At 45.3% G+C, this 27,514-nt stretch overlaps 1 protein-coding gene across 1 annotated transcript in view; it reads left to right on the top strand.

The window, feature by feature from the left end:
* The window catches only part of gpc3 (glypican 3), a gene marked incomplete at its 3' end in the record, with an annotated part of 168,715 nt that overhangs the window by 67,970 nt on the left and 73,231 nt on the right, over positions 1–27,514 (top strand). The window contains exon 3 of the mRNA XM_079496909.1: positions 10,737–11,422. Coding sequence (XP_079353035.1) covers positions 10,737–11,422 — 686 coding nt within the window. The remainder of the gene's footprint in view (positions 1–10,736; positions 11,423–27,514) is intronic.

The following is a 27,514-nucleotide window of genomic DNA, read 5'->3' as shown; positions in this document are numbered from 1 at the left end:
ACATTTGAAAATAATTTCAATGAATTTTAAAACAAACATTCCATTTAAAAATAAGGACGATCTACAAGCTGCGAAGCTGACTCAACCAGGAGTCATATAAAAACTTGACTATTGTAACTCTCCTTACTGGCCTACCGGCAATGCCGGCATGCGCATTTAAGCATCTCCTATTGATCCAGAATGCCGCTGCTCACTTGGTCTTCAACCTGCCAAAATTCTCACATGTCTCCCCCTTTCTCCACTCCCTCTATTGGCTCCCGGTCTCTGCACAGAGTACAAAACTCTATAATGCTGGCCTTCAAAGCAACCAAAGGTATGTCTGATCGGACCCTACAAACCCTCCCGCACGCTCAGATGAGCCAATGCAGGGAAGCTGGAAGTACATTAATTAAAAACACCAGGACAACGCTCCACACGTGCCAAACTCTTCTCCCTTCTGGCTCAACTATGGAATGCACCCATTACAATCAGAACTGCAGACTCACTCCCAATCTTCCGCCGTAGTCTGAAAATCCACCTCTTCAGAATTCATCTTAGCCCGTAGCACTTATCGTAGCACTTGCCCTAGCCCAGACGACCTTACAGGCGTATTCAAAGGCTTAACTTAAACTTAGATAGCATTTTATGTAGACATAGCACTCTAAAATGTATACGCATAGTTTCATTATTCCACTGTTAGGTTCTTAGTGTACGTATGATTCTTGATGACTACTTTTTAAGTATTTGATGTATTACCATGTTTTGTTCTTGCTTACTGTAAATCGCTCTGGATTATAGCATCTGCTAAATGCTTTAATTGAAAATTGTAAATTGTACAAGCTCTCAATGCTGCGCAAAGCGACGCGTTGTGTGCTTGTAGATCTGCTAATTTCACTAGTTTGGGTCCCGGGCAAACGTCTAATCTCTGGGAACCACTGCTAGAGTGTGTCCTTCACTAGCTTCCTTGCTGCCTCTAGAGTGTGTCCTTCACTAGCTTCCTTGGTGCCTCTAGAGTGTGTCCTTCACTAGCTGCCCTTTGAAGGCGCCTGTCTGGAAGGACCGGAGCTGAACTTTGACCTTAGGAAGGACCGCGCCTCCAGAGATCAATGCAGTCAGTGTTGTGGTGAAGAGATGGAATACACAAGCAGACTGACAGATCAGCACGTTTGGCATGCATGTGTGTGTGTGTGCCAAAGTATAGTAGAATTAAGTATAGTAGAATTTGAAAATAGACATTGTGAGGACCGTTTCTCTGGTCCTCACAAGAGAATTTTTTGTTTTATGGTTGGAATGAGTTTTAGAGATCTAGGCTTACAATTAGGAAACAATTCAGGTTAGGTTTAGGATTAGGAATTTTGAGGATAGGTCTAAGGGTTGTGGTTGGAGTTATGCTGATTTATACTTTCTTGTGTGTGTTGTGCACCAAAAAATATCCAATCTTTGGCTATTTTGGGCTTCAGGGTTAGGGATACAAATGGCAATTTGGCAATGTGTGTGCGTGTGTATCATATGTGTGTCTGTGTAATCAGGTAGGGTTCCTGGTTCTCACCTGACTCACACCTTGCATGCTGAGCTTAGCCAAAATTAATGTTCTCTCACACCTTCACCACCGCGATTGCTGCTGTGTTGTGTGTGCACATTCCTTGTTTGTGTGTGTGTACAGTAGATGTGTATTCGTTCATGTGCCAATTTCTGTATGTGTGAGCACAGTATGTGTGTGTCTGTGTGTGTGCGTGTGTGCGTGCGTGCGTGCGTGCGTGCGTGCGTGCGTGCGTGCATACTACAGTATGTGTTTGTGTGTATGATTATAGGCCCTCTCTAACAGATGGAGTAACCTAATACCTGTCTGAGTTGTGTCCATTGGCCCTCGTGGCCTGGCGATGCTATCTGGTCCTTACCAGCAGCATCCTGTCTGCTTTGTTCCAGGAATCAGCCCAACCCACCCTGCCTCGCCGCCCCTGTCCCGTAAGCCCCTGGCACCTAGCGCACACGCACACACACACACACACACACACACACACACACACACACACACACACACACACACACACACACACACACACACACACACACACACACAACCTGGTATAGAGTGCAGCTCGTCAGGTGAAGCAAACTCTCAGGTTACCTGGACAACAAGTGCCTTGAATAAGAATCATGTTTACAGTCAGTGAAGACAAATAGACATCATTACTACAATAGACAAGATCATAATGAAATTAATCAAACACTGTTAAAGGATTCTGTAGATGCGTCCGCACTCAACAGTGTACCCTTGTGCCTGTGTGTGAATTTCACTGCTCTCTCTCTCTGTTACTGTGTGTGTGTGTGTGTGTGTGTGTGTGTGTGTGTGTGTGTGTGCGTGTGCGTGTGCGTGTGCGCGCGCACGTGTGTGTGTGTGTGCGCGTGTGTGCGTGTGAGCGTGAGCATGCCTGTGTGCATGTGTGCATGTGTGAGTGTTTATCATGCATGCATTGTAAGTCCAGTCCTTCTAGCTGGTGTCTGAACAGCGAGTTCTCTCCATCTCTCAGTCTGGGTCCTGGACAGGTTCTGCTGTCACCACGCAGGACCAGGTGGCTCCCGTGCCTCCATCCATCTACAGGTGACACTCCATCAAGCCAAATGGATTAGTCTCGTTGGACGGCTAATTTATTGATGGTTCGTTCCCCCTCCTGGGGATAATGAGTGTTCTGCCCGCCTGGTATACATGATGCACTGCGCTAGTTCACGTGCAGCACATTCCCTGCATGTCGACAGTAAAATCCCCTCTGATGGTGTAAACATGGGTCCAAAATAGCGCCGTAAGTGTCCATTTACATCAACCAGCTCAACAAATGGTCTTGGATGTTATTGAGTGACTTTATTCAGAATTTCTGTTGTATTTACTATTAACTCTTTTGATGCCACCATGTTGGCATTGCTCCCCATGCCAACAGAATGCACGGGAATGGTCCCGAAGAAGACTCATTTTTATGGGTCTCAACTCAGTATTAATCAAAATACTAATTTATTTTCCTACATTTTTTTCTAAAAAAAATAATACTAAATAAAAATAAAATAATTGTATACATTACAAATCAAATAACTGCCATGAATAAATAAAAATAATATTTAAGAAGTGAAAATAGCTGATCTACAAGCCCGCAACACACCCGAAGCAACGCATTGTGAGCTTGTATATCATATATCTGCTATTTTCACTAGTTTGGGTCCCGGGCAAACGTTTAATCTCTCTTTTGGGTCTCGACCCAATGTCCAAAATTAGTTAACAGTAACTCCAACAATATTTATTATCAGGTTTTTGACCCAGCAGACAGGGAGATTAACATAAAAAAATCACACCCGTGTGAACTGAGTGGTGCAACTCCCCTCTCCACCTAACCCCCCCCCCCCCCCCTCTCTCTCTCTCATTAGCAGGCAACAGTGCAGCACTATATCTCTCTCTCTCTGTTTCTGGCACAACAGCGCCACTTTTGCCCCTACTGGTACTCATAGTCACATAGGTTAACACGGACATTGCTGTTCCTTGGAGTGGTTGCAGTTGCACCACTCAAAAACTCTGATATAAGGGATATAACTTCCAGCTGGACTGTAAAAAATATGGACAAAGGGAGCCCTGTGGTTTCTACAGACCTGTTTTGAAGCCCGAAAAGAACGACTGCTAATGCCTGCGGTGGCGGATCTTCACTTGTATTGGTAGAACCAATAATCACCTTTATTGAGAGTATTCTTCTGGAGCCTGTAGGAGGTAAAATAGTGACATCTGTAGGGCCATTAATGGGAATTGCACCCTTAACCGTTCCCGTCCGTAGGACGTCGCCACACGTCCTAGCGGGCCCAATCGACGCGTACATACGACGTCCTCAGACGTCTTAGCGCATCCTCAATGATACAGGGCGAGATAAGAATATTCTGATTTTTTTCCTTTTTTTTATTTGTCAGTTTGCCTTTCGGCTACCGTATGCTACACTCTAGGCAATTGTTAGCTTACCATTGACTGCGGCGGAAAGAATGACTCGTCTCTCCTAATCCAGGGCACTCTCCGTGGTGTTGAACGGATCGATATACTGGCGCTTCATTTCTGCTCCTCATCCGTCTCTCCCACAAAATATGAACACTTTTTGGATCATATATCGTATAAATTAAAACGATCGCAATGTAAGCTAGCAATGTAAAGTACACTTTTTTTAGTGGATTGTTTCCGGGTCATGGGTTTCCGAGTAAAAGCGGCCATGTCTTTCCAGCACCCCAGAGCTCTTATTTTGAAGGACTTCCGGCACTGATTGTGTTAAGAGATTCGGGAAGGGGGCTTCAACTCCAGTGCAGATTACTTGCCGCTTGATCCCAAAGCACATGAAGAAGTGAATCTCCATTGCCACACCTGTGCCACTGCCAGCATACAGTATGTAGAGCATGGTATTTGTCGTCCACATTGGAAGATCTAACAGGTGTAATATGAGCTCTATTCATCATTATAATGACAAATCTAACACATGTTTTAGCTCAAAGCCGACCTCTTATTCTATTCCACTGAGAAGTGTTTATAGATATTGGTCATGCGCCTAAGTCCCTAAATATTAAACTGTTTACAGTCAGTGAAGACAAATAGACATCACACATTTTTGCCTATAATGCACAAAATACAAAGCGGATCCCACTCTGAGCATAATTATGTCCAGCAAAACTCCCTCTTTATAGTTCTTATTTACAACGGACTATAGTTGTGCACTAAAAAGGAAGAGTTTATTAAATGGTAAGGTTTGTCACTAATACTCGCTATAGCTGTGTCCCCCTGTGTAATGTCATAACTCTGCTAAGTTGTATTACTTAAAGTGCATCCTCCAACTGAGGGGATGGGGTTACACAAAATGGGACAGGATGGGAAGAGAAACCCCCTCAAAGCTGAATCTTCCTGTGTAGCTGCTTCACGATACAGCACGAAAACCCAGTAACTGTGTTATCGGATATAGAGGTTATGGTTTTGGACAATACCACATTTATGTCAAGGACATGTTCTTATTTCTACATCTGATGGTCTTCTCCAGCCATTCGGCGGAGAGTCGGGTTTAAAGGACCAAGTCAATGGATACTTTGCATTATATGAAAGATAATACTGGAATCCATCTGGGACTCTATATACCCCCCACTATATATGGGTATAATTAATTTCTTGTAAGCTATTCTAGGCCTTTTGTTATTCCAAAGGAATCGGATAAAAATTGAATTGATGTCTCTGAACCAGTTTTGAGGAAACTTAAGATAAATAGATGCGGTGATATAAGTAAGCTTTGGTAAAGCATTAGTTTTCAATATTTCTGCTCTACTCTGTAGAGACAATGGTAAAGCTATCCATCTGTTGATGTTTTCCTCAACAGAATGGAGGATGCCAGCCAAGGTCATCAAGTCTGTGGTTTGCATTCATAATATTTCTGTTCACAAATGTTGTGCTGTAAGTGATATCAATATATCTCTGTCTTTCCAGCACTTTAGTAAACTTTTGTCCAATTCTCCTGATTGGACAAAATTGGCTAGCCTGGGTTCCAGCCTAAATAAACACTCAGGGCTCCATCTTGCGCCACCCTTATCCCTTACCCCTGAACTAATTTGTCATTTTTTACTATTTTAAAAAACATTTTAAAATAGTTCAACTAGCCGATCTACATCGAGACATTGTGAGCTTGTAGATCGGCTATTTGAAATGACACGTAGCTTGTGGAGTTAGTTCAGTCAGTCACACTCGAGGGAATTCATGCCGTGCTCAAAGGCGCATTCTATACTCAAGGGGTTAACATGCTGAATTTCTATGTGGGTGTATAAGTGCGTGCAAGTCCCACACGTCATTCGCTGATGAAGATATTGGGCGGGCTACTTAAGCTCACTAGTCTGCATGCTCTTCCTGCCTTCCTTCTGCTATGGTTCCCGTTGTTATGTGATGTTTGCTCCCACCACCACCCCAGCACCACCGGTGGGCTCTGTTATTTATGTTCCCCATGGGGGGTTCATTGTATATCTATCTCCCTGCTCTTAATGTTTATGATGGTTAATCGTGCCGAGCAGGGAGTAAATGCAGCAGAGCCGAACGCCAAGATAAATATCATATGCACACTTGTATTCTCATTCTATAATAAATATTGGTTAAATCTATTCCGTGAGTTGTCTGACTGAACTATTTTAAATGTTTTTTTAAAATAGTAAAATAGGCGCAAGATGTAGCCCTCACTCTATAACAATAACATTTTAGCTTAACTTAAAAAGAATATCACATACAACAGCTTTAATAGAACATATATGGTATATCTGCACAAATACAACATATGGTTACAAGTTCAACTTGCAAAGTATAAAACATGATTTGTAATTACTAAATACCTTTGGCCTCCTAACTGCTTTGTGTGCAGAGGACTTTAGAGTTGACTTATTTAACAGCCAGAGTGGCATCCTTGTGGAGATCACTGAAGGCTGACGCAAAAAAGATTGTGTGTGTGTGTGTGTGTGTGTGTGTGTGTGTGTGTGTGTGTGTGTGTGTGTGTGTGTGTGTGTGTGTGTGTGTGTGTGTGTGTGTGTGTGTGTGTGTGTGTGTGTGTGTGTGTGTGTGTGTGTGTGTGTGTGTGTGTGTGCGTGTACGTGCGTTTTGTTTTACATCTGTGAGAAGCTTCAGATAGTCAGATAGAAGTGTTTGTACCCTTGTGGGGGAGAGGCAATAGTTAAAAGTCAGTTCCCGGCATATTAATATGGAGGCCAGAGCTGATCCAGCATTTGATTATACTTTAATTGACATCTTTGATGAATGGCCTGATAGAGCGGAAAGCGTATATATGGACCCCATGATGATAAAGCATCCCGTGGCAGCGCAACACTTTGCTGACTTACACGATTCTCAATGACAGCTTGATAGAGAACTTGTTGAGTATTGGACGCTGTTCAGCAACTCGCTTATACATATTTTAATTCCAAGGCTAAGTTGAGGGGAGCCAAATCCATCCAGTAAACATTCCTTGGCTGCTGAAAGAAGGAGGGCTGAGAGAGGAGAGAGAAAAGAGAAAGAGAGAGAGATGCCATAGGCAGAGTTTTTTTCCTGTGCATTGTATCGGCGTTTCTGCCCGGGGAATGGCTCCGGTCTCAAAGGAAAACTATTTTTTTCCCCGATAGCCAGCAATTACCTCCTTCTATACGAGCACGCTCGTGATGCTCCCGGCAATACAAATGCTACTGCTAATTTTCTTCTGTGTGACCCAATATGTTAATGCGTGTGTCCCCGCATCTGTTAATGCTTGTTCCTCATCGTCGGCACTGCAAGCCAGACGCAGGATGTCACAGGCCTCTCTCCCTTCCATTAAAGGACACCTGATCTCACAGAGCCACGCACCCAGGAAATGGGCCCTCAGTGCTTCTTAACAGGCAGCTCTGTGACCCCTCCGGCTACTTAGAGCCATTGTATTGCACTCATCAAGAGCCTTGTAGTCTCTCCTTTTAACCATTATAAAGTAGCCCTTCAGCTGCGGTGCAAGTGATACTTAGAGATACTATCTTACATTACATGGTGTGTGATTTAAGAGGTCGTCATAGAGACCAGGGGGAAGAGGGAGGGGCTCGTGTTCACTTCTCAGTAATAGCCCCCACCCTCTCAGGATTGGGCGCAATTTAAACGCAACCAATCCTAATGCACTTCAATTTACTGTGTCTGTGCAGCGCTATTTCTGTTGGTGTGTGTGTGTGTGTGTGTGTGTGTGTGTGTGCGTGTGCGTGTGCGTGTGCGTGTGCGTGCGCGTGTGCGCGTGTGTGTGTTGTTCTCTCCTCCGGTCTGTCTCTGAATTCTGCACATCTGTCTCATTGATCACAGAGGGAGGTGATTCTCAGGCACAGCAGGACGGTTCTGCCCTGAAAATCTAGACAGATGTCTGGACGAGCGTCCTTGCATCCTCCTCGCATTTACTCAAGTACTGGACTTAACCACTTAAACTCTCTATTCTTAGTCAAACGGACCGCCATTTTTTCAGTCTACAGCAAATCTCTTCACCCCAAAAAATGCTATTTTTGATGAATGTTTCCCCCAGAATAGGCTTGCTGGGGTACAGCTTCCTACAGTTTTGAGGTATTAGTAAGGTTTTACCTTATAGTATCTTATAGGCAAATATTGTACTTTTTACTCTACTACAATTATGTGTCAGGTTTAGTAGGTTACTTACTTACGTTCGATTATAATGACAAAACATACATTAATTGATTAATTATGATTGATTGTTATCGTTAAGCTGCACAGCAGCACATAAAGGAATTCAAATCAGCCCCACCTTAACCAGCTGCATTGTGAATGCATTACTAATAGTAATTGTAATTACAATCCACTAATATTTGAAATGGACCATTCTGCACGTCACAATAATGAGTAATTATTTTATTTACTGTAAGTATATTTTGATTACAATTCTTTTGTCCTTTTACTCTAGTAACATTTTGTATACAGGACTTTTACTTGTATTTCTACATTCTGGTATTTCTACTTTTACTTTAGTCAAACCATCTGACTACTTCTGCCACCAATGCATCTTGGAAGCTGCATAGATTCACCCAGCAGGGACGTGCTGTGCTGTGTGCGCAGGCAGCAGCACACTGCTGTTTGATCATACAGTAGCCTACATATCTTGTTTTGCTCTACACAACTGTACTTTTTATTTTTCCTACTCTTTACCTGTAACTTTGTAACCTTAAATATTCATCGAAACGCCCCGACCTTACGACATGAATAACTGGAATACAACCAAACAAGATAGGGAAGCTAATAAGAAAAGAGTTTCCAAATAACTCTGACCTTGCTGCCTGTCATGTTGTTGTCCCACACACACACACACACACACACATCCAACTTGCAATCCCAACTGTGTGTTGTATAAATAAAGATATATTAGTGAACGTACACCTGAACCATGATTTAAATAATAAATATATGTAGGCCTACGAGTTGTCTGTTTCCCTTCTACCTACGTTTGAATAAGTTTGGACGTGCACAGCTCTGGCAGAGCCACACACACACGCTGCTGTTTTGCATCTCCTCCTCTGTCACTGTGTCCTCTGTTACTGTTGTCTGTGACACCACGTTTATGACGGATAGATAGCCAGAGTAAGGTGTCTGTCAATTATATGAACGTTTATGGAGTGATTATTATATGAGTAAGCTGGTGTGTGGTCGGCTGGTTGGGCCGACCATGGCCCTCATTGATAAATGAGGGCCATGGTCTTCTGTGGTCCATCAACCTTCATTGACCTTCACTCCACCAGTAGCTTGCTATGAAGGACTGAAGGACACCTTGTGTGTGATTGTTCGGGGATGGGACAGCGGTGCTAAATCACTCCCACAGCTGCTCCGGGACATAAACAAACACCACCAGCCCAAACATCCCTTATATCCACATGCATCCTCATGCAGTTCTCTCCTTGCTGGGCTGCCTACATGCACAACTCCTCTCCACTCCACTGCACTCAACTTTATTGTCACATCACAGGTTTGTAAAAAAAAAAGTGGGAAAGATTCTTTTCAGTTTCCACACCATGTAGTGATGCTGCAGCTCATAAGGATGATCTCGTTGGTGCTGTTGTAGAAAAACCTCAAGATGTGCGGAATCACACAGAATGTCTTAAGGTGCAGACGATACCGGCAATGCTGGGCCTTTTTCACCAGGTACACCAAGGACATTGAAATCACTCTTTCCATTCCAACGCCATCAATGTAGTTCGGGGCATGCTCTCTCCTAGTCCACGATCAGCTGCCTGTTCTTGTTGACTTTGAGAGTGAGGCTGTTCTCCTGACCCCATAGAGTCATTAACCTGACCTCGTTCCTGTTGGCAGTATCGTCGTCATCGACAATCCGCCTCATAATTTTCGAGTCATCAGCATATGTCATGATGATGTTGGAGCTGTGCATGGCGACGCAGTTGAGTGTGTACAGGGAATAGAGAGGTGTGGGGGGAGGGGGGGGGGACAAAGCTCTCAAAGTAATAGGTTTTAAAAAAGCCACCCAAGAAAAAGGAAGTGAAGAAGGTCGTTGCCTTGAAATGAACAGCTGTTGTAAATCGATAACAGTGACATCACAAGCGTCCCCTGAATCAGTGAGAGCAGAGATGAAGTGATGTCATGGACCAGTCCCGTCTCCCCAACAGACCGGCCTACTCTGTCTCTCAGCTCCCCTGCTACGGTCACTAATGGAGCTTTAAATCCCCTCTATTGTCTGTTCCTCGCTCTTTAGGCCTCCTGGTCGATGGGGCAGAGCTCTTGCTTCTTTGCCACATTGTTGATAAGACCTCACTTTCCCTACTTGAAAGGCCAATGATTCGTTTCCAGCACATGGCCAGGTTTCTCAGGGTTTGTCAAACCCTCAAAGCCTTGGATCTCTGCTCCCGTCTGCAGTTGAGGCTTTACTGTCTTTATTTTATTTGAAGTGCTGTGCTGCTGTTGACAGCATTTTTGTTCAGATTGTAGAGACAAGTCTTCATATCCTGAATGTAACAACCTTCAAACAGCAAGTCTAATGATGTCTCTCTCTCTCCTTCTGTTTCCGTCTCTCATTTCTCCTCTTTCCGTTTCTTTCTCTCTGTCGGTCTCTTTCTCTCTTTCTATCCGTCTTGCTACTATTATTTATTTCTCTCTGTTTCTCTCTTTCTCCCTCCCCCTCTCTCTCTCTCTCACACACTCTCTCTCTCTCACACACTCTCTCTCTCTCTCTCTCTCTCTCTCTCTCTCTCTCTCTCTCTGTGTCTCTCAGAGGCCTTTGACCTGGTTCTCCGCCATGGCCGTAACTCCACGCTGTCCATGCTGAGGTCAGAGTTTGCGGGGCTGGGGGGCGGGGCCCATGGCTCGGTGGGACAGCTCTTCCAGGACGTCTCCTTCTACATCCTGGGCTCCGACTCCTCCGTCGACCACATGGTGGCGGCCTTCTACGCCCGCCTCTTCCCCCTGGCCTACCGCCGGCTGCTGGGTGGAGGTTCTGCCTCTGTGTCCGAGGAGTGCCTGAGAGGGGCGTGGAAGGACTCGGGCGCCTTCGGACACTACCCCAAGCTCATGATGACCCGGTTGTCACGCTCGCTGCTCGCCACGCGCGTCTTCCTGCAGGCGCTGAACCTGGGCATCGAGGTGGTGAACACCACGGACCACCTGCGGCCCGCGCGCGACTGCGGGCGCTCCCTGCTCAGGCTGTGGTACTGCCCGCACTGCCACGGCCTGCTGGGGCCTCCGGCCTGCAAGGGCTTCTGCCAGGCGGTGATGCAGGGCTGCCTGGGGGGCGCGGCGGAGGTGCAGCCCCACTGGCGGAGCTACGTGGACGGGCTGGCGAAGCTGAGCGGAGCCATGAGGGAAGAGCAGGACATGGAGGCCGTGGTGCTGAGGCTGCATCTGCTGGTCAAACTGGCTCTGAAGCATGCTGTGAACGCACGCGGCCGCCTCAACGCACTGGTGAGTCCAGCACACCACGCACGCACGCACGCACGCACGCACGCACACACACACACACACACACACACACTCACACACACATGCACACACATTTAGCTAACCGCTAAATATAACCTCTAATCCTAACACTAACCCCAATCACTGATTGGGGTTAGTGTTTATACTGTGTTTTTACTGTTACCGTGTTATTTGTTTATACTGTGAGGCTTACAATTAGGATACTGATTGGCAATCAGTATCCTAATTGTAAGCCTAACAGTATAAATCTTTTTAAACCAGTGCATAAACAACACAACACGACGCACGCACGCACGCACGCACGCACACACACATAGTCACACACACTGAATCAATAGCTCAGGCAGACAGGCACACAGGGCATACAGAGAGAGGATGAGAGAGTGGTGAAGTGTGATTTGGTGACACAGACGCACACAGTGTCACACAGCCAGGCTGGTAGCATAGAGTTATTCTTCTTATCCAAGGAGACATTTCAAGGTCAAACTGTGGAAGTGATGTCAGGAATTGTTCACTTAAATAATGAAGACAAATGGATTATTTTCCTAGGTGAATCATGTGCACTGCAGACACATGCGTTTTCATTGTGTGAACTATACCATGGCTTTATGGGGTGGTGCCTCAAGTAGAGGACCGACTGACTCTTTTTGCAAAGAAGCACATAGCTGCAAGCATCATGTTAGCCTACTTCCTTCTGTTAGCACTTGCTTTTTTTTTTTTTTTTAGATGTTTTTTGGCTTTATTGATATGTAGGTTACAGTATATCTTTATTGATATGTAGGTTACAGTATATCTTTATTGATATGTAGGTTACAGTATATCTTTATTGATATGTAGGTTACAGTACATCTTTATTGATATGTAGGTTACAGTACATCTTTATTGATATGTAGGTTACAGTACATCTTTATTGATATGTAGGTTACAGTATATCTTTATTGATATGTAGGTTACAGTATATCTTTATTGATATGTAGGTTACAGTACATCTTTATTGATATGTAGGTTACAGTATATCTTTATTGATATGTAGGTTACAGTACATCTTTATTGATATGTAGGTTACAGTACATCTTTATTGATATGTAGGTTACAGTATATCTTTATTGATATGTAGGTTACAGTATATCTTTATTGATATTTAGGTTACAGTACATCTTTATTGATATGTAGGTTACAGTACATCTTTATTGATATGTAGGTTACAGTACATCTTTATTGATATGTAGGTTACAGTATATCTTTATTGATATGTAGGTTACAGTACATCTTTATTGATATGTAGGTTACAGTACATCTTTATTGATATGTAGGTTACAGTATATCTTTATTGATATGTAGGTTACAGTACATCTTTATTGATATGTAGGTTACAGTACATCTTGACAGGAAAGGGGGAGAGAAACGGGGGGAAGACACGCAGCAAAGGTCGTCGGGCTCGAGACTTGAACCCGCGACACGGCATAGGTGCCTGGACCACTCAGCCACGGCCCATAGGTGCCTGGACCGCTCAGCCATGGCCCATAGGTGCCTGGACCGCTCAGCCACGGCCCATAGGTGCCTGGACCGCTCAGCCACGGCCCATAGGTGCCTGGACCGCTCAGCCACGGCCCATGTTGGTTCATAGGTGCCTGGACCGCTCAGCCACGGCCCATGTTGGTTCATAGGTGCCTGGACCGCTCAGCCACGGCCCATAGGTGCCTGGACCGCTCAGCCACGGCCCATGTTGGTTCATAGGTGCCTGGACCGCTCAGCCACGGCCCATGTTGGTTCATAGGTGCCTGGACCGCTCAGCCACGGCCCATAGGTGCCTGGACCGCTCAGCCACGGCCCATAGGTGCCTGGACCGCTCAGCCACGGCCCATAGGTGCCTGGACCGCTCAGCCACGGCCCATAGGTGCCTGGACCGCTCAGCCACGGCCCATAGGTGCCTGGACCGCTCAGCCACGGCCCATAGGTGCCTGGACCGCTCAGCCACGGCCCATAGGTGCCTGGACCGCTCAGCCACGGCCCATAGGTGCCTGGACCGCTCAGCCACGGCCCATAGGTGCCTGGACCGCTCAGCCACGGCCCATGTTGTTTTTTTTGTATGTTAATGCCGTGCAAGAGTGTTATGAAAACGTGTTGAAAATAGCCGATCTATAAGCTGCACTAATAATAATAGAGTTTGAATGGACAGGTTTCAGTCAAAAGGGAGACATCGGACAAGAGGAAGGACCGGTGGGGAAGGATCAACATATGGAATGTCAGAACAGGTCAACTCCATATATGGAGATCTAAGGGTTTGAGGTTTGAGTTGCTGGCCGGCTCCATATATGCATAATATCCAGTCTTCTCCATGTATGGCCACCCAGGGTTTGATGAGGTCAGTGTTGTGATCTTCATATATGGAGACGACCATATATGGAGCGTGTCACGAGGCGTAACGGAATTTCCGTTAATTTTGCGCTACACTGTCGTACTTTTACTGTATGTATTTATTTTTAATTTAAGCTTTATTTAACCAGGCAGAACAAATCATCTCTGTTGGGTGGAAACCTCATTATGTCTGCGTTTCAATCTTGTAGATCTGCTATTTTTGATGCTTTTGTGTGACACGGCATTCATTTACGAAAAAACACAAATAGTTACAATATGGAGATATTAGGTTTCTCTTTCTGCCTGACAGTGACGAAATTAAGAACACATTCTTGTGGTGTTCTTAATTTTCGACAAAGAACAAAACAAAACAAAAATCTTTCAAAGTTGAACTATGGAGATACAAGGTTTCTGCCGACAGCGATGGTTTCTTCATTTCTTGGTACAATGAAGACATCAAATGCATCACATATCAACAACACACACATGCATGAGCACGGAGATCAAGTCGGTGAGGTCTATGATATTGCGCTGCCACACTGCCATGACAATGACAAGAATAGCATTCATGTCTTTATTAAAGTGAATCAGTGATGAAACTCCCTCATGTATGAATCATGCATCATTAATCGCCTAGTTTTACGTGTGATCCATGATAATGAAGTTACAGAAGAATAGAAAGGCTTGGCAGAAAATAGCATTCACTATTTTACAGACCCCACCGCCTCCAAATTTCACAAATCATATTTTCAGGGGAGCTCATGTATTATTAAGATGAGCCTGTAGTTCGCACAGCCTGTGCACTTTAACGTGATAATCCTTAAAATGTTCCTTCCAAAAAAGCGAAATGACATAAATTGATACAGTTACAGTTGGAGGCCATCGATATTGTCCTTTTCTTTTTGCTGAGGTTTGCGTGATCTGCGCAAAAGGACAGTTAACCAATTTTGGGCGGGAACCCCTTTTGGTGTTTTAAACATTGTTATAATTTAGCTATTGAAAAATAGCAGATCTACAAGCTCATAGCGCGCCACTCGGTGGCGCGCTATGAGCTTGTAGATCTGCTATTTTTGAAAATCGTGAAAATATTTATTTCAGAAAACTGGAGGATTTAGAAGGATTTTTTTAAATTTTGAGGTCAGGCCTAAATGGGTCAAATGATAAGGGACAATATCGGTGGCACCCAACTGTATGCCATTTACGCTAAGTACTTGTTGTGAGCAGAGGTGTCATTTCATGAAATAGCCTACTAAAGGATGACAAAAACGTGACCACTTAAGCCCAATTTTTTCAAAAATAGCAGATCTAGAAGCAGTTCCAAAACTACAAAGCAGTTCTGACAGCAGCATGTAGAAGGGAGGGGCCACCAGCCAACGAGTATTGGAGTATACTGGAACTTGCCTTCTTTCTCTCCAAAATCTGCTACAACTGATTTATCATATAAATAAAACACTTGATGCTGTCTCTCTCAGTCTATATCAGGCTGGTATATTTGGGGGTGTAGCGCCAATGCTACACACTTCATTACCGATGGAACTCTGGGATCTGCAACTATATCGATTTCTTTCTTCTAAAATAGCTTGCTGTGGCTAAGATCATGTAGATCTGATATTTTCTCCATTTCTTTAAGGTTTGGGATTTTTTTTAAACGTTGTTGTTTATAATGACATGCCCAAAAATAGCGATTCATATTCATATGTTTTTATAATCCATTAAATAGTGCGTCTGTCTCTCTGAGAACAAAATAACTTCAGATCGGAAGGGCGGACTTTCATCATGAAACTTTGTCCTTCAAGGTCAAGGGGCCACCATGCATTAACCACATTAAGCCTGGTGTCCCTATTTCCCTACATGTTTAAAATATGCCAGTCTTTGCCACAGTGCGAGGCGACGGCTGGGTACACACTCTGCTCTGCCGCATGGAGCAGCTTGCACCACACACTGACCCTCATGGAGCAGCCTGCACCACACACTGACCCTCATGGAGCAGCCTGCACCACACACTGACCCTCATGGAGCAGTCTGCACCACACAATGACCTGCATGGAGCAGCCTGCACCACACACTGACCTGCATGGAGCAGCCTGCACCACACACTGACCCTCATGGAGCAGCCTGCACCACACACTGACCCTCATGGAGCAGCCTGCACCACACACTGACCCTCATGGAGCAGCCTGCACCACACACTGACCTGCATGGAGCAGCCTGCACCACACACTGACCCTCATGGAGCAGCCTGCACCACACACTGACCCTCATGGAGCAGCCTGCACCACACACTGACCTGCATGGAGCAGCCTGCACCACACACTGACCCTCATGGAGCAGCCTGCACCACACACTGACCTGCATGGAGCAGCCTGCACCACACACTGACCCTCAACGCACCCTCCATCTACTGGAACAGCACACATACACGCACGTACGCATGCACGCCACGCACACATGCACATAACAGGAACACCTTTAATACATATATTTATGTATTCATTGTCAGTGCTCTCATCTTAGTTATTTGTGTCCGTGCACTCAAGCGTGTGCAGACTGTGCACACACACACTCTCACACAAACACACACACATACACGCACGCACGCACGCACGCACGCACGCACGCACGCACGCACGCACGCACGCACGCACGCACGCACGCACGCACGCACGCACGCACGCACGCACGCACGCACGCACGCACGCACGCACACACACACACACACACACACACACACACACACACACACACACACACATCAGCGCGCTGGCTGATGCTGATTATCCATAGTGGAAGGTCAGGTGTGGGGAGCTTACTTAGCAAAAAACAAGTTCTTGCATTGTATTTAAATGCACAAAGCATACAGTATGCATATTCCCACGTGGGCTTACACACACTCGCGCACGGGCGTGGGCACGTACACACGTACATACACATTACACTGATCATTGATCACCAATACCCAGAAGACTGGATATATTAGCCAAAAAAATTCTAAAATGTGCTTTTCAACAGCAATGCCAAGAAAGTACTTTGAAATTACTTGAAATTAGAAAGATAGATGTGGTAGAGAGAGAGAGAGAGAGAGAGAGAGAGAGAGACAGAGAGACAGAGAGACACAGACAGAGTAAGAGACAGACAGACAGACAGACAGACAGACAGACAGACAGACAGACAGACAGACAGACTAGCGAGAGCGGTGGAGAGAAAGACAAAGTCATAGAGAGACAAAGAGAAAGAGCCAGAGAGAGAGAATAGTGTATTTTGGGATGCATGGCTGCTCGTACAGGAATGTATTTCTCTGGCAGTCAGACAGATGCTCCCAGCATGTCGATGTGAAACCTGTCCCCCTCCTCCTCCTACTCCTTCTCCTCCTCGTCCTCCGCTGGGCTGACCCGTTCTGGGTGGTTTAAACTGCCATGAAACAGCTTCACAGCCGCGTGTTCCGTGAAGCCACGGAGAAGTGCTTCATGAAATATGAAGGCTTTGTGTGCCCAGGCTACTGCTGTATATCTGCTGAACTTTTGACTTGTGTCCTGTAGTCTCCCCCGTGGTGAGCAGCTCTCCTCTCTGGATCCATCACTTATTAAAACACCAGTTGACCTCGGTTTCCTCGTCGCTCAGAGAGTGACTGCCATCGCCCGCTTGGAGGAAGTGGTTCTGTGCTTTCTCATCTTCTGTCTCTAACTATTTTTACTTAAACTACGTTGCACCGCCCATCCTCTGTACTGTATCTGTCAGTCCTTGTCCATTTTATGCCCATATATGGAGATCTGTGATGTCATATGCCCATATGCCCCACTGGAGATACATATATGCCAATATATGGACACATCCGTTGGATAGCGGTTCTGGACAACTGTATCAGGTTTGTTTATGGAGCTGTGGACAGTTCAGAAACCTACCTACCAATGACATCATCAGTAGGCATATTTTTTCAAGATTTCAAATGTATTTATTCCTTTATTTTTGTCAATTACGTCATATGGCAGCCAAGTCTATGGACTTTTAATGTTTGTTTGGAGCCCTTTTAACAAAAATCACACCCGTGTGAAGTGAGGAGCGATCTTGTCGTTGTACATCATCCAATAAAAAATCACACCCGTGTGAACTGAGTGGTGCGACGTCACACACTAACCTTAGCAACCATGCTCACCCGTACGTGGCCCCACGTACAGGTACACACATACATAGACACATAGATACAGACAAAGCTGGTTATTGGAGTGGTTTGCACCACTCAAAAAATAAATATACTATACAATGTTTAAAAAATCACACCCGTGTGAACTGAGTGGTGTAAGGTATTATATAGCCTGATCAGCTGTGGTCTGACGTAATGTCTGACGTAATGAAATCGCACCCGTGTGAACTGAGTGACCATAGCAACCATGCTCATTTTTTTGGTACGAACAAACACGTGGACACGTAAACTAACAAAGCCAGTTGTTGGAGTGGTTTACACCACTCAAAAAACATCTTCTTTCATCTTTTCTTTTCTTTTCTTTGAACTGAATCTATGTGATTGGTTAGCCGATTTGCTCGTCTACATATGACGTAAATTTTCCTTTCATTGTCAATGGCATTTAATGTTTGTGTTGCCACAAATTTACGTCATATTTCAGGCACATATGACATAAATTCTCCTTTCATTGTCAATGGCAAATGTGAGACGTGACGGGACGAAAAGCTGTACAGTATATAGGGGCCCCTCACGCCCCTTTGTTTAGGGCACTAATTGACAATGTGAGATGTCATGTGGCCAATATAAATACATCTTGTTACATCTTTTTAAATGAATGCAAGAACAATGGCCTTTATTTCAGCATGCTAACTTTCCAGGAAGATAAAGGCTGTAGGTTCTATTATCTTGGAATCCCCACTGATGATGGCACTGGTAGGTTTCTGATCTGTCCACAACCCTTTGAGACAGTACAGAGCGAGTAGGCAGAGCGTCATCTAATGGAGGATTAGTGAGGACCAATTATGAGGATAAGGTTGAAAATAGATGAAGTACAAATATCAGTATGTCTTCCACCACTGCTTTCTCACTCTCTCTCTGTGCGTGTACGTGCGTGCGTGTGTGCGCATGTGTATACCACTCACAGGGAATGAGATTGTTATCAGTGAATGAAATAAGTCCTTTGCGTGTGTGTCTGTGTGTGTGTGTGTGTGTGTATGTGTGTGTGCGTGCGTGCGTGCGTGCGTGCGTGCGTTCATGTGTTTAAGAATGCTGAGTCAGTAGTCACAGACTACTGTGTTTCTATCTGTGTCTGGTTCTACTATAAGGGATTAAGGCTATATTGCTTTATTGGTTTGCTCTGCAGCAAGGTGACCGCTCAGTCGGTGTGTGAGTGTATGCGTGCTTGTGTGCGTGCGTGTATGTGTGCGTGCGTGTGCTGGTCTGTATTGTATGCGTATATCATCGCTGTCGGGACTCGGGTGGAAACCTTTTTTTTTTCTTTTTTTTGCAACTGAATGGCTGGAAAATGAAAATGTAGAGTTTACATAGTACACATTGCATAAACTGTCCTTAATGATTATATCTGGTTTCAGTATTTATGATGTCATTTATTTGATCTATTATTAAGGATATTGTAGCGGGCTATTTGTATTGGTGGGGAGGAGGGGCGGGGCGGGGCAGGGGTCGCGAGACATGGTCAAAGCATTTCCGGGGGTCCCCAGCCAAAAACTTTGAGAACCCCTGCCTTATATGGACAGTACAACAAAAAAGAAACTTGAAATTTCAGGAAGAGATTACTTGTATTCCAATGGATCCAATAAAGTTATTTTGTAGTCACAAGCTCCTGTTAACACAAAAACTGCAGATGACGGAGCGTTCCGCCAATTAAATGTCAACTGTCAGAACGATCCGTCAAATAAGCTTTATTATTGATATCAAACGGGATCGCTGTATTCTTTTTTTTTTTGGCCTTTCCTTCTTCAGCGATCCTAGACCGGTTTCGCACTGCCGTTCACTTCTTACAGGCTGACTAAAAATCGGAATAACTCAAAATGTACGAAGCTCTCCATGGTTTTGACAAAACGCGCAATGTTCGGAGGTCTTTTCTGATTATACGGTGATCCCGATTGGAACATTGGCGTTTTCTAGAGCAATCATTTTAATTCGCTAGCATTGACGCTAAATATTTAGCATCTAAAACGGACGTGCATCACATAAAACCAAGTACATCCGGGTTGGCAGTCAAGCGTTGGCTCTTGCGTCCACCAGGTGGCAGTGATACGGTTAATGCATTTCATTGGTTCAATATGCATAAAAGCCACAGACACACTTAACCACTTTCATCCTGGTGTCCCTATTTTGGCAAGTCATTGTGGGCAAAAATATTGTGCCCACTTCAAAGATTTAAAAAATTAAAAATAGCAGATCTGCATGCTGTTCAAGGTTCAAGGTCTTATTTTGTCCCAGAAGGGCAATTATGTTTACAGCAAGAGTAGTGGTTTAAAACATACAAACAATACAAACAATACAGGGCAACAACATACATGAGACACCATAGCATAAACAGAGGTCTGGGCGCATCTAGTGCAGGTATAGAATCAAAGTGCCCGGCATAAAGTGCTTGTTTCAACATCGTCCTCATCACATTACATGTTACTGGCAGCGTTGACTGCACAAATCGAGGCAGGGACAAAGGAGTGCTTATATCTGTTGTTTTTGACAACGGGGGCACCCAGACGACGGCCCGATGGCAACAGCCTGTACTCTGACTCGAGTGGGTGGGCATTATTCTGCCGAATGGCCCTGGCCTTCATGAGCAGCTGTCTATTGTAGAAAGGATCAAGGCTCTCCAACTGAATGCCAGTAATTTTGGAGGCAGTTTTCACAAATAATTTGTATCTTTAATGGCGAGGTTACCATACCAACAGATGATAGAAAAGGAGATAACAGAATGTACATAGGCACTGTAAAACAGTTTCATCAGGTCTCTGTCGACATTAAATCTGGCTAATTTCCTTAGGCAAAAAAGGCGTTGCTGGCCCTTCTTACACAGCATGTCAGTGTTTACATCAAATTTCAATTTGCTGTCAATAATCGTGCCCAGGTATTTATAACTGGGCACGATTTCCACTGGCTGGCCACAGATATCGGTGTTCTGGGTGGGATGGGGACCACGTCTGAAGTCAATACAGAGCTCTTTTGTTTTTGAGATGTTTAATTCAAGGAACGCATCATTGCAGCAGGACAAGAAGTCCTCTGTGACCTGGCCATGTCCGACCTCGTCATTGTCGAGAAGGCTGACAATGACTGAGTCGTCCACGTACTTTATAATAAAGCGGTTGTCGTGATTACTGCGACAGTCGTCCGTGTACAAAATAAACAAAAACGCAGAAAGAACACAGCCCTGTGGCGAACCAGTGGAGGTGGGCAGAAGGCTAGACACTGTGTCATTCACCCTTACACATTGAGATCTGTTGGTTAGAAAGTCGAGGATCCAGCCCACCAGACATGGGTCCACACTGAAGGTGTTCATGAATGTGTGACGCATTGTGAGCTTTTGGATCAGTACGGTGTTTATTTATCCAAAAATATAAAGCGTTGAAATATGGAGATACAAGGTTTCAGCAGCAACATCAAAATTAATATGCAGATATGCATATGTTTTTGTATATTTGTTGTTTTTTCCATTCATGCATAATTGTGTATGCGTGAGATTACGTCTATGTGTGTGCACCTGTTCTTTGTGCACGCACACACACACACACACACACACACACACACACACACACACACACACACACACACACACACACACACTCCCTCCTCTGTGTTGTCATTGAAGGAACAGAGGCATTGTTTCACTAATGGCTAATTCTCTCCCGTCAGCCCGTAATGAGAGATCACCCCAAAATTAGACAACAAGTTCTTCAGGATTTACCTCAGTGATCTGCCCTCAATGTGACTTTGCAGAGACAAAGAGCACGGCAGTTTGAATCTGGGGATCTGACACGTGCACCAGAGGGAAAGAAATTAAGTCATATTTCAACTAAAACAATCTTTGGGTATTGTGATATTAAGCAGCGGTTCTCAAGCATTTTCAGGTGAAGGACCCCCAAATTAAGCCCCCCATCTGAAATGATTTTGTGCCAGGGACCCACATAAGAGAAGCTTTGTGCTGTTAAAAGGTTGTCAAAATTATTCCAAAGATTCTTAAAACATCTTTCAAAAATAGCAGATCTACAAGCTCACACCGTGTCCCGGTGCAACGTGTTGTGAGCTTGTAGATCGGCTTTTTTGAATAGCTAACTGTTCCTCATTTTGCTGGGGACCCCCTGGAATTCCCTCAAGGAGACCTGGGACCCCACTTTGAGAACCATGGATATAACGGACCCACCGAACCGGGTCCACTTGTTTTGAGCTTTAGTGCGATTGTAAGTGCTATAGGGGAGGGGGTGCACTGGGGAGGCGGTGGGTTCTCACTTACCTCTCTGTTTCAGTGTAAGTGCAGGGGACTGCGCTTGTTATTTACGGTGACAGACAGATTGACTCTGACCAAGTGACAGCACACCCAGAGGCGTGAAAGAGAGACCGCTGCCCGCTCGTCTCGGTGGAGTTGAAACATGGCCACTCTGGCGGCTAGGTGACCGCTCGCCGTCTGCCCTGGTCGTGTTAACATCCGTTTCATCTCGTCTGGTGCAACCCCGGGGTGAGGCAGACCCAAACGTCCCAGCAGCTTTACTGAGAGAGAGAGAGCAGCCAGGAACCTGTGGTTCCAATTCATTCCCCCGACATGCCCTGCCTCCCCCCCCCCCCCCCCCCCCCTCTCTCTCTCTCTCTCTCTCTCTCACTCTCTCCCCATCTCTCTCTCTCTCTCTCTCTCTCTCTCTCTCTCTCTCTCTCTCTCTCTCTCTCTCTCTCTCACTCTCTCCCCATCTCTCTCTCTCTCTCTCTCACTCTCTCTCTCTCTCCCCATCTCTCTCCTGCTGCTTGATGTAATCTGGCTCCCCTCTTTCTCTGCATCTCATGTCCCTTTTCTTTCTTTCTTTTTTAGAAATCTCCTATTTCATTGTCGTTCTTTCTCTACCTCCATATCTCTCTCTCTCTCACTCTCTCTCTCTCTCTCTCTCTCTCGCTCTCTCTCTCTCTCTCTCTCTCTCTCTCTCTCTCATACATACTACTGTGAGAGAAGATGCATGATTTATGAAGCTCTATTTTTACCAGTTACTGTGCAGAAGCGAGGTAGGGACGACAAAGGAGAGGGGGAGAAAGAAGAAATGGAGGGGGCGTGTGAGACAGTTTGAAGTGAGAGCCCAAGGGAAGGTAGGGCAGGAGATGGTGGTGGAGACATTCATCACCCCGCGACCTCTCGGCTGAAAGAGAAGATGGGAAATAGGTGTAGACAGAAATGTGATGTATCTGACGGTGTCTGCAGAAGGAGTAGAACACAGTGAGAGAGAGTTGTTGCACTGCTGCAGTCTGATCATCATCACTCATCATTCTAACAGTCTGTCAGTTATTTTGTGCGTCTGACCGATTGTATTCACTTATTGGGCCTTCTTGCTTGTTAAAGTCATACTGTGTAACTTTTTTCAGTTAAACAAAAGTAATTTTTGATATAATGTCAGTGGCGAATTTAGGGATCTGCGCATGTGTGCACAAAGTGTGCACGCAAGATTTTTGAATTAATAAAATATATATATTTTTTCATACTTAAAAAGGCCCCCTGACTGTTGAGGCCAGAGGCGGTCGCCTATAGTAAATACCCACCCCTGTATAATGTTACTTGTTACTTGGTATTTGTTTCACAATAACCATTCCATACATAATAGGACCACAATGGGAAGAAAGAAAATGTATGACTGTACCATGCCCTGTTAACATTTTTGACTGGCCTAATGGTCCAGGCGCATGTCACATACTGTATACTGTAGGCTCTGGCCTGACAGTGCGTCGCATGGTCGAGTTCATGACGGCCTTTGCTGCATGTCTCCCCCTGTCTCTCTCTCCCTCTTTCCTGTCAATCTTGACTTGTATCTATCAATAAAGGCAGAGAAGCCTAAAACAAATATTTGAATTTGATCGAATCTACATTAACGTGTTTTTGGACCATATCTACCCCAACACTCACGCAAAAATGATGGGCGAGACGCAAACACTTGTATACCCTGTATCACAAAAGGTTGAGAACCGCTGCTCTGACATACAGCATGCAAGAAGGATGAGTGGATCATCAAGGAGTCAAGGAGGACACTCACAAGTTGTTCATGTCACTGCTGCGGCTGTGGCCAGTCAAGTGATACCTATGTATCAAAAGCCATTACACCACATTATGGAGCCGTTTCAACCTGGCAACCATCATAATGTTGAATAAGTGCTGAGTCCATGGCGAACACAGCCTGTCACACAGACAGGCATTCAATTTATGTATCTACTGTATACATAAATACTGTATATGACTATGATCCACTGCTGCAGCACTGGCACTTTCACTTATGTATGTACGTACGTACGTACTGTATACAGCACATATTTGATATATTCTGCTGTCTGACATACACAAGAGACAGTGATTCTTTCTCTAATTATATCGGCTGAAATGTCTGTTCTGGAAGAAGGGGCATATTTTGTGTTCATTTTATTTCCATTGGACCATGCACTTTATGTACAGGTATATTTGACATTGTGTTGTCTTCCTATGTGACTTTGTTTGCCATGTCTACTTCTCTATTTTTTTAATAGCTTTTTATGTTTTGTTTTTTTTGTTCTTATGCCAATTAATTCCTCCTCACACACATTTCTATTCTGTGTGTTGTCACTGCTGTTGTATCCTATACGGGCTCACCTGAGGAGCCCCCTCCGTGGGTACGTAGAGCCTTCGTCCTACTCCTCCCTCCCAACACTCCCTCTGACAGGTCCAGTCCATACGAGTAGCTGCAGTGACAAATCTCCCGGTCCCCCGAACACGGGCTAATTGTGTTCATGTAGACGTGCGGCAGGGCCGGATGCACTGGGGTGGATTTGAACCCATAGACTCTGCGGTGGTGCCCTTCTCTAATTCTTTACCCGCATGACTCTTTTCTTGAGTTGAAACTCTTCATGACTCTGGCAATAAAGTTGAAGTTGCTGAAGTTGAGTGACACTGATGAAGGCTGGCGTTGTGTACTTCTCTGTTATAATATTAATAACAATAGCTGTTATTATAGAGAACGCAATAACTGTGGACACCAGCAGGGAGCCATGACCCATGTGTGCATTCATATTGATTTGTTTTGACATCACCATTACAGAGTGTTTGCACAGACAAAACGGGGCATGGAATACGAGACACAGGTGTCTTGGGGTGTGTGTGTGTGTGTGTGTGTGTGTGTGTGTGTGTGTGTGTGTGTGTGTGTGTGTGTGTGTGTGTGTGTGTGTGTGTGTGTGTGTGTGTGTGTGTGTGTGTGTGTGTGTGTGTGTGTGTGTGTGTGTGTGTGTGTGTGTGTGTGTGTGTGTGTGTGTGTGTGTGTGTGTGTGTGTGTGTGTGTGTCGGGACTGGGAGGAGAGGGGGCACCGATGTTTGTGCGTTTGGTGTCCCCCAGTCCTCCCTAAGCGAGGAGTTCTGCTCCGAGCAGATAAAAGCGCATGGATATTCAGGGTCTCTCTCTCCTGTTGGGTGTGTTGGTCCAGACAGGGCTCATATTAATACTCCACTAATGAGGAGCCTTCCTCCTGCAGTGTCCAGAAACAATGTCATGGAGGGAATCAGTGGCTCCCCGCGAGCCACCAGTCCCCCACGGCTCCCTGGAACTCTACACAACAATGAGAGGAATAAAACCTCCAATCACATTAATCACAGCCTGTGGGAACGGCAGGGCTGAGGAAGAGAGGAGAGAATTAATACGTTGCAGAAGGAGAGGAGAGAGAGAGAGAGACAAAGGGGGGGAGAGAGAGAGAGGGGGAGAGAGAGAAAGGGGGAGAGAGAGAGAGAAAGGGGGAGAGAGAGAGAGAGAGAGAGAGACAAAGGGGGAGAGAGAGAGAGAGAGAGAGACAAAGGGGGAGAGAGAGAGAGAGAGAGAGAGAGAGAAAGGGGGGGGAGAGAGAGAGAGAGAGAGACAAAGGGGGAGAGAGAGAGAGAGACAAAGGGGGAGAGAGAGAGAGAGAGACAAAGGGGGAGAGAGAGAGAGAGAGAGAGAAAGGGGGAGAGAGAGAGACAAAGGGGGAGAGAGAGAGAGAGAGAGAGAGAGACAAAGGGGGGGGGAGAGAGAGAGAGAGAACAAAATAAAGAGAAAGAGGTCTGGCAGAGAGAAATGACTTGTATGTCTGCACATGTATTGTGGTGTCAGTTCAGTTCTCCAGGATCTGTACATGTGTCCATGCATGCGTGTGTGCGACTGTGCGTGCGTGCACGCCCTGTATGTGTGAACTGATTTCCCCTGGGTGGACAGTAGGGTTGTATTTGTGGAAGGGTTGGTCAGGGATGCTGGATATTAGCTAATGCTTGGCGCAGAATTATTCCTGCCATCTGTGACTATCAGCATCTCATATCTGTGTGTGTGTGTGTGTGTGTGTGTGTGTGTGTGTGTGTGTGTGTGTGTGTGTGTGTGTGTGTGTGTGTGTGTGTGTGTGCGTGTGCGTGCGTGCGTGCGTGGGTGCGTGTGTGCGTGCGTGTGTGCGTGCCTTCTCTGCATGCTCTACTCCTGTACTCTGTGGTTGTGCATGTGAGTGTGGTTGCCTTAATGTGGTTACACACGCACGCGTACATGTTTGTTTGTGTGTGTCTGTGTATGTACATGCGTGCGTGCGTGTGTGCGTGCGTGCGTGCCTGCGTGCGTGCGTGTGTGCGTGCGTGCGTGCGTGCGTGCGTGCGTGCGTGCGCTTTCTGATGGTCGTGGAGGGAGGGGGGGGGTTCTCTGCCCTTGGCTAACGAGGTTGTATTAAACAGCCATACGCGGTATACGCTCATGTACATTATGTTCACATGAGTAATTGCAACAAATCATTCACACACACGTGCGTGTGTGCGTGCACGCGTGTGTACTTGTATTCTACTATATTTGTGGGATATTTGATAAATACACATCTTGTGAGGACAATTTTCCTGATAAATGATAAATGGTTCTTCCATATTTATAACATATTTGGGGAGTTAGGCTTTAGGGAAAGCTTCAAGTCGGGATTGGGATTTATTAGTTTTAGAGGTTAGGGTCAGAGCTTTGACTGATTTAGACATAGTTGAGTGCCAGTGTCGCACACTGAAATCGGCTAAAGCTCCACAGCGCAAAGCGTGAGTGATTGTATTGTCTTTTTTTTACTTTAGGTTTATGGTTAAAAATTGCATATAGTAATACAAAATGTATGTAGGTGAGTTTGTGTGTGTGTGTGTCTGTGTGTGTGTGTGTGTGTGTGTGTGTGTGTGTGTGTGTGTGTGTGTGTGTGTGTGTGTGTGTGTGTGTGTGTGTGTGTGTGTGTGTGTGTGTGTGTGGTCCCTGGCTACCAGATACTAGATAGAGATGTCTGTCTCTGGTCTGTGTTGTCCCATCTGTATTCAGCCGCGGTGACGCCAGGCCCGTACACTTAAGGGGAGCTGGGTACAATTAGCTGTTAACATTACAAGGCAGAATTAAGCCTCGTTCAGAACCCTCGGGGGAAATTAAACCACCAGCAAATCATTAAACCACAAGCTAAACATTAACATCCATTTGCATTTTTATTGCACCTGAAAAGAAAGGGCCAGGGTCCATTATCTGTGAGCGACAGCGAGGGTCCTCTTATTTATTAGT

The sequence above is a fragment of the Electrona antarctica genome (assembly GCF_951216825.1).
Source record: "Electrona antarctica genome assembly, chromosome: 1".
NCBI classification, from domain to species: Eukaryota; Metazoa; Chordata; class Actinopteri; order Myctophiformes; family Myctophidae; genus Electrona; species Electrona antarctica.
This window is presented reverse-complemented; position numbering and strand designations above follow the sequence as displayed.